The 8,350-nt window shown below is 38.6% G+C and overlaps 1 protein-coding gene across 4 annotated transcripts in view; it reads left to right on the top strand.

Moving 5' to 3' along the window:
• SSBP2 (single-stranded DNA binding protein 2) overlaps positions 1-2,367 on the top strand; it is a 427,469-nt gene extending 425,102 nt beyond the window's left edge. Inside the window, exon 15 of one of the 4 annotated variants that reach the window (XM_006889864.1) lies at positions 1,713-2,367. In XM_006889864.1, coding sequence (XP_006889926.1) covers positions 1,713-1,742 — 30 coding nt within the window. In that variant the 3' untranslated portion in view covers positions 1,743-2,367. The remainder of the gene's footprint in view (positions 1-1,712) is intronic. The other 3 variants (XM_006889861.1, XM_006889862.1, XM_006889863.1) reach the window with 3 other exon arrangements.
• The last annotated feature ends 5,983 nt before the right edge of the window (positions 2,368-8,350 follow it).

The raw sequence follows: 8,350 nt of genomic DNA, 5'->3' as shown, positions 1-8,350 counted from the left end.
TGCTTTAATAGTTGGAACGTGGAATGTACGTAGTATGAATGTAGGAAAACTAGAAGTTGTAAAAAATGAAATGGCATAAATCAACATTGACATTCTGGGCATTAGTGAGATGAGATAGACTGGCTTTGACCACTTTGAATCAGAGGATCACATGATATACTATGCTGGGAATGAAAATCAGAAGATGAATGGTGTTGCATTTATAGTTTAAAAAGGCATTTTCAAGTTCTATAATGAAGATCTATTAGTACAATTATTATTCATATACAAGCCACAACCAAAGCCACAGAAATGGAAATTGAGGATTTCTATTAACTTTTGCAGTCTGAAGTTGACCAAACACACGATCAAGATGCATTAATTATAACTGGTGATTGTGATGCAAAAGTCAGAAACATTGAAGAAGGAATGATTGTCAGAAAGTATTAAGTTGTTGACAGAAACAAGGCTGGAAATGGAGTGACTGCATTTTGTACACGGTTATTCCGTGAAAATACCTTTATTTAAACGAACAATTCCCCACAAACAGCGACTTTACACACGGATCTCACCTGATGGACTGCACAGGAACCAGACTGACTGTGGGGAAAACCATTGGAGAAGCTCAGTATTAGCTGTCAAGGTCAAGTACAGACTGTAGAAAAGACCACCAGTTACTCATGTACAAGTTCAAATTGAAGCTGAAGAAAATTAGAACAAGTCCACAAGAACCAAAATATGATCTTGAGTCTGTCCCATCTGAATTTAAAAACGAAAGAATAGGTGATTGATATAGCCAGATAGTAGGGTGACATCAAGTGTATCATCCATGAAGAGAGCAAAATATTATGTCCATTAGTGAAGAAAATTTTTGCTGGACAGGGCTCCATCAGAAGTTCTATTTCACAGTGTATTTCCCAAAAATGTGAGGGTAGATCTGCATAATTATCAAAACACTTGCTCTCTGTCTCACTATAAATCCCTATATGAGAAGATTTCCTTTATAAAACTAGTTATCAGTCTCCCCAAACTGCGAAGCACCTGTGGGAGGGGAGGGAGGAATGGCACTGCTCCCACCCTAAAATGTACATTGAAATTGGAGACACAAATAAGTGGCCCAAGGCTTTTGTGCTAAAGTGTTAATCAGACTCTTAAGTACTTTAAATGTTTTTACTGAGAACTTCTCAGAGCAAGCTGGAAGCTGGTGGTTGTTTTCGCATATTCTTAAGACAATATTAGGACATTGTTTCTATGTTTTCAGTAAATTCATGCTTTTATGGATTTGAAATTTCATCCTCCTGAAATTCCTTTAAGGTAGATACTGTTATTAAGCCCATTTTACAAGTGAGGACACAGAAGAATAGATTCCGTAACCTCTCAAATGTAACAAGCTAGTAGGTAGCACCTGTTTGCATCCACCAGCTGCTGCACAGGAGCATGGGTGGCTTCCTGTGCCGTTTACTGCCTCCCAGAATCCTCAGGTGGGTCAGCCATGGGTCTGTTCAGGCTTGACAGCACTCAGTTAGATGATCCACGGCACCTCTGTCATGATACAGTAGCTTCCATTTTTACATAATGCTGAGATTTGGGTTGACAGCCTGATCTTTTGAACTTAATTGTGTTGGGAAGTAAGAAGTGTGGTAATGTTGTGACACTAAGAAAAATCTTCGTGGTCTGTAAAAGAATTATTGTTAAAGTATATTGTTAAAGTATGGATTCTTCTTTCCTTCCAGTACTCCCCTAGCATGACAATGAGTGTGTGATCCATTATGAAGCCTGCTTATGACAACCCAGTGAGTGAGCCCTTCACAGAACTACTACGGAAGAAATTATCCATCACAGTGTACAGTTAAACAAAGGAATCTCAGTCATACCAAACCAACCTTTTTATTTCCTGCTCTCTCCCTTATTTTGTGAAGAAAGCGGGTCCAAACGTGATTCAAACAACTGTGCGGAGTGGCATATTAGAATTGCCCCAAACTGAACTGCAAATAATTATCTGTGTATGTATATGTGTGGGGAAGAGAATGTATTGTATGTGTGTATGTTATATGGACATATGCACACACATACATTGGCCCACAGGACATTGTAAAATATCACATGACATATTAAGTAGACGTAAGTAGGGACTTTTATTCCATCCTTTTTTTCACGTTTACATTTTAATTCTTAAAAGTTGCTCCTGCCCCTCCCTGAACTATTTTGTGCTGTGTATATCACTGCTTTATATAAGTTATTTTTTAAGGTGAACTCAGATGTTATGGTTTTGTAAATGTCTGCAATCATGGATAGGAATAAAATTGCTTATTTGAGAGCTTTCATTAAATTGCGTCTGATGCAAGTTATCCTGTGAATCACAACGTGTATGTCTCAAAAAAATTGAAGAAGGTGTGTCTTCATCTTGATGTCAAATCAACCACTCAGCTACCTTCAGTGAAAAGTGTTTGTATACTTTTCACTTAGGAAAGACATTTAAAATCAACAGATGCTTATCTAACCACAGTTTATTTCTGCAATAACCACTTTAAATGGATTTGGGGTTTGTTTGTTTTTCATGTTTGTCTTAAATGATATGAAAAATCAATAATTAACTCCAGTTACTTAGATGACAGCAATAAATTGATAGGAGTTAATCATATTTCTAGAAACTCGTTCTCTCTTTAATGTGACAGAGCCCAGAAGTGCTATCAAGAACGTACTTATAAGGGAACCCTGGGGGCCTAGTGACAAGAAGCTGCACTATAATCCTGAAGGCGTGGGTTTCGAATTCACTAAATCCTCTGCTGGAGAAGGAAGGGCAGTCTCCTCTTGTACCAGTCAGGCCTGATTCGACGGTACACAACAAGAAAAATAAAAAATACTTATACTGACAACCCTGAGGCAGGCGGTTTGAATCCACCAGCTCCACAGGAGAAAAATGGACAGTCTCCTGGGCAGTTTACAGCCTCTAAAAACTCAATAGCGGGTCAGCTATGAGTTGGTTCTAACTTGATGGCCACACTGGTGGCCTAGTGGGTAAGGAGTTACACTGTCAACTCATAAACAAATGGTTCGAATCCACTAGCTCCTCCTCGGAAAAAAGATGGGCAATCTCAACCCATGTAATTTACAGCCTCTGAAAACTTGTTGGAAAGTCAGCTATGAGTTAGTACTGACTGCACAACACTGAGTTTGAAGGTTGGTGTGTTTGTTTTTTTTGTTTTTTGGGTTTTTTTCACCAGGAATACTCAAGGTAAATTTTTAAATCACACGTGTGTATAATAGTCTCCAGTTTTTATTCAGACTTTTGGTGAACTTTTCCTCATAGATTTTGCAAAGCAGTTATAGTGCAATGATTGAGATGTTCAATACCAGCAGAAAAGGCATTTTATTCACCATCCTTGAGGTGCCCTGAATTGCTGCCTTCTGCAAAGGTAACTTGGTCACAGAACTGATTCAGAAAGGTCTGTTCTGTGTAGACTTGTCATTTTCACCAAAGCTTTTATTTTGTCCCTGGGTTTTAGGTTCAGAGGTAAATCAATTTAGTAACTTTGCTTCATTTGCCCTTTGGCTTCAGCAGGCTACATCCACATTGTGTAAGAACTGTGAGTGAATGTTAAGAAAAATATCTACTTTCCTTATAAAAAGCATCTTATTCTATGGAACTGTCCAGACCTTTGGGTTTTGTGTGTGTTTCATTTTATATAAAATCACCTAAATCATGGTAGAACAGCAAGAAGAGTTTCATTTTTGCACTCTCACAGATAACTTGATGACCCTTTCTGTTAAAATTGTGATGCAGATATTCATTGTCAGCTGTTCAAAGCCCAGAGACTCAGGAAGGCAATGTTTAATCTCTGGTAAGATTTTTCTGGTAAGCCTTCTGTTCCTTGTAGGCTTCTGGTCCCTGAAGAAAAAGGTATATTTGCTAATTCCTGGTGCCCAGTGACTTACTGATCTCAAATTCATAATGATTTGTACCTTCTGAAAATAAATATGTTGCCTGTGTCTGCCAGAGATGCTGACCATATCTGTTGAAGGGCTGGGGTTGGAAGTGGAGATAGGAATGAAGCTGAATTAAATTTATGTTGCAGATTTAAACTCTCATAACACGAGTCACCGTTAATCACACAGCATGCAGGAGCCTCGGACTGCTTCAAGCTCTCAAGCTGCAGACACCTTTCATGAAAAATTCACACAAAGTGGTCTTAAACTCAAGCTGAAGTAACCTGAAGACAAACACTTTGTACAGACATCTGGATTTACCAATAATAATTTTCAAGTGCTATTTTTATGACATTTGGAAAAATAATTAACAGATCTTTGATTATTGAGCTCAGCCTTATATGCTAAAATTTCCAAACATTGTTTTAATTCTCTACTCCATATTGTTGACTCCTTGTTCTGCTGTTACATCTTATTTTATTTGCCTTCTGAGAAGGTCTTGTTTCCTATTGTCACAAAACATCATAAACCTGATTTGTGTTGCCCTTTTCTAGGAGTGATACTGGAACACGAGTGGCACCAGGGCTCTGATTATTTCAAACTTGTATGATCAAAAAAGAAAAATTATTTTTTCTCAAGAATATAACAGTCAATTCACCCTAAGTATGTATTTATCTCTGTTAGAATCTACCGACAGAAAATTTGTGAGAAACATTAAAAAATTCTTTTTCAGGAAATTATTGAAGAGACAATTATGGATAATTCTTATTAATATCTATACAGTTTTATCATGTACTAAATGAAAAGTAGTTTATCTGTGTAATAACTTTTGTTTGTTTTCAATCATTTAAACTTTAGCCTTTTCTTTTGTAATAAGACCATTTTACCTTTTTCTCCTATTTTTTTCCATTTCCAGCCATTTATTTGTGTTGGTCTTGGTATATATTAGCTGTTGCATTGCCTTTACTTCTTTCCCTTCATGATAATCTATAATTCCTGTCCACATTGAGCACAGTCTGCAAATAAAATAAACATGGAATTTGAAAACTCCTAATAGGTAACAACATTCATTTATAATACTCTGTTTTATACTCTGCCTAGCTCATTGCCGTTGAAAACATGTCAAATAAAAAGACAAATTGCATTGGGAAAGTCTGTTGTCAAGGACCTCTCTAGAATACTGAAGAGCAACAATGTCAGTCTGGAGACTAAGGTGCACCCGATCCAGGCCATAGTCTTCATAGTTACTTACTATGCATTAGAGAGCTGGACAATAACTCAGTAAAGATACTAGAAGAAGGATCAATGCCTTCAAGTTGTGGTGCTGGAGAAGAGTGTTGAGCTTACTATAGACTGCCAAGAGAACAAACAGGACTGTCATAGAGAGGGTAAAACTGAGTTTTTCCTTGGAGGCTAGAATTTTGAAGATCCATCGCACATGGCCAGAGGGACCAGTCTGTGGAACGGGACATCATGTTTTGAAGGATGGAGGGAGAAGAAGACCCCTGATGAGATAGATTGACTCAGTGACTGGGGAAATGGGATTAGGTCTGTTGTAGACAATGAGATTGGCTCAGGATAGGGGAGGGTTCAGAGCTCTTGTATATAGGGTCGCTATGAATCACAGGAGACTCAATTGCTCATAACAACATGTATGATTCATAACCAGCCTTCTTGTTGTAAAATTGTCACAAAGGCTGTCAGGTGCCATTCCTACTAGTCACTCACATATGATGGATGAACCTTAGAATTCCTTTAAATGGGTTCCAAAATTGGACTCAGTTGCTAGTGAGTAGCAGTTTCACACTTAAGAATCCAAGGTTCAGATTCCTCTCTTGCCTAAAGATTAACAAGTCAGTCCTATTTCGTGAGCTCTGGAAAATGCTGAAAACGCCCTTCCCTGTTAATTAAGTTGGGACAACTTCCATTTCTAATTTGATGATTCTCTAGGATATGTGGATCTTTACCTTTCATAGAGTCTATTTTTTGTTTTTGTATTTTCTATTTTTGTAGTTTTAAAAAATAGGAAAAAGGGGCATTTATACACTTTGTTAAGGACATGTGAAGCCCCATGTCTGTCCACAACCTTTCTTCATCTTATCCTTCTAAGAATGCAGGAAAGCTTTCAGAACTTCACCCTCAGCAGACCTTCAGCCTGAAGGCTTGTTTGACTCCTTCTGTGCCTTTCCCCAGGTATTTCCATGGCCCAAGGACTTCAGCCTTCAGTATGGACTGATTCTCAATATCAAGAAAACAAAGATTCTCACCACTGGGCCAATTAGCAGCTTTATGATGGGGAGAAAAGATTGAGATTGTTAACTTCAACTTGCCTGGTTCCACAATCAACACTCTTGGCACCAGCAGTCTGGATATCAAAAGACAGTTGCATTGGGAAAGTCAGTTGTCTGGCACCTCTTTAGAGTACTGAAGAGCAGGGGTGTCAGTCTGGATGATACCAAGATGTGCCTGATACAGGGCATGGTCTTTGCAATTACTTGCTTTGCATCAGACAGCTGTACAGTGACTAAGGATGAAAGGAGAAGACTCGAAGCTTTTCAGTTTTGACGCTAAAGAGTATTGAACATACTGTAGACCGCCAAGAAAACAAATTGGTCTGTGTTAGGGTGAAACCACGCTGTTAAGATTTTGAATCTCCATCTCACATACTTTGGGCACATGGCCAGGAAGGTCCAGTCCTTGGAGAAGGACCTCATGCTTGGAAAAGTAGAAGAACAGTGCAGAAGAGGAAGACCCAGGATAAAGTTAATTGACTCTAACTGGAGTAATGGGATTAGTCTGTTGGAGACAAAGAGATTGTCTCAGGATAAAGGAAATTTCAGAACTGTTCTATATAGGGTTGCTATAAACTTCAGGCAACTCCAGGCTTTAGAACCAGTTACTTTACTTTTCAGTTTTCTACCCAGAGAAGCAGAATCAGAAAAGCTACTGTAAGGGCAGCTATGAGTCAGTTCTGACTCTGGGGTACATGACAACAGCAATCTACATTTTAGATTAGTGATTCTATAAAATCCTCAGGTCATACTTATGTTAAAATGTAGAATCTGACTCATAGCTATGGTGGTTGTGTAACTTCAAATGGGAACTGATGCACAGCTGACTGTCCAGCAGGTTTTCAGAGGTAATAAACCCCATGGGAATTGAGTGCCTGTCCTTTTCTCACAGAGCACATGTTGGATTTTAATCATGTGCTTTGGGTTGGCAGTGCAATCTTTACTGTTAGGCCACCAGAACTCCCCTACAGCTGAGGCAGAAATGCAGATTTTCAACAGAATGTGGGATGCCTATTTTGATGCCTATTTTCCCTTTTTATGGTTTATGTGTGGTATGTTTCTTCCTTGGAAATGCTCTAATTCACACAAGTTGTCACTGAATTCAGGTATAGGTTCCTCATGAGCACAATCAAATGCTCTGGGGCTCCAATTTTTCCTCAGTCTCAGTCACAACTTGTTACGATTCACAAAGTCAAAGCACAAATGGACATTCTTCTGGTATTCTCTACTTTCAGGCAGGGGCCATCTGTCATTACCAATTATGTCCCTAGTAGCACAGCCTCTTCTAAATCCTGCTTGAACTTCGGGCTGTTCCATATCTAAGTACTGTTCTGTTTTTGAATGATCTTAAGCAGTGTTTTGCTTGCATATGATATTAATGATATTATTCCATAATTTTCACATTCAGTTGGATCACCTTTCTTAGGAATGGAAACAAATATAGACCTCTTTCAGTCTGTTGGCCACATCGCTGTCGTCCAAATTTTCTGGCATAGACTGGTGGGCGCATTTAAGGCTACCTCTGTTAACTGAAACAAGTCAATTGGTAGCCCATCGATTCCTGGGACCTTATTTTTTGCCAATGCCTTCAATGCGGCGTCCACTTCCTTCTTTACTACCATTGACCCCTGTTCATATGATACTTCCTGAAGTTTTTCAGTGTCAATTCTTTCTGAGTACAGCATACCTTGGGAAACTCTATGAACTTTGATAAATGTTGATAGTTAAAGAGGGGCTTCAGGCCTTTTGTTCATAGGGTCACTATGAGTTGTGCTCAACTTGAAGGTAATCAACAACGATTCTGTGTATTTCCTCCATCTTATTTTGATGCATTCTGGGTGATTCAATATATTTGCCCATAGCATCTTTCAGTATTGCAACATGAGGTTTAAATTTGTCTATCAGTTTTCTCAGCTTGAGAAGTGCAGAGCGAGTTCTTCCTGTTGTATTCTCCAGTTCCAATTCTTTGCATAATCCATTACAATACTTGGTTCTGTCCTTCTAAGCTCCCCTTTGAAATCTTCTGTTTTGTAAACAGAGCAGGGGAACACTGCATGGTTTAAAATTGAGAAGGGAGTGCATTATACCTATGCATTCTGTATGCTGAGAAAAATTATTCATGAATCTAGACTCTATAAGGAGAAGACTCATCA

Source organism: Elephantulus edwardii, unplaced genomic scaffold (genome assembly GCF_000299155.1).
Source record: "Elephantulus edwardii isolate Elephantulus edwardi_28Jun2011 unplaced genomic scaffold, EleEdw1.0 scaffold00082, whole genome shotgun sequence".
Taxonomy (NCBI): Eukaryota; Metazoa; Chordata; class Mammalia; order Macroscelidea; family Macroscelididae; genus Elephantulus; species Elephantulus edwardii.
This window is presented reverse-complemented; position numbering and strand designations above follow the sequence as displayed.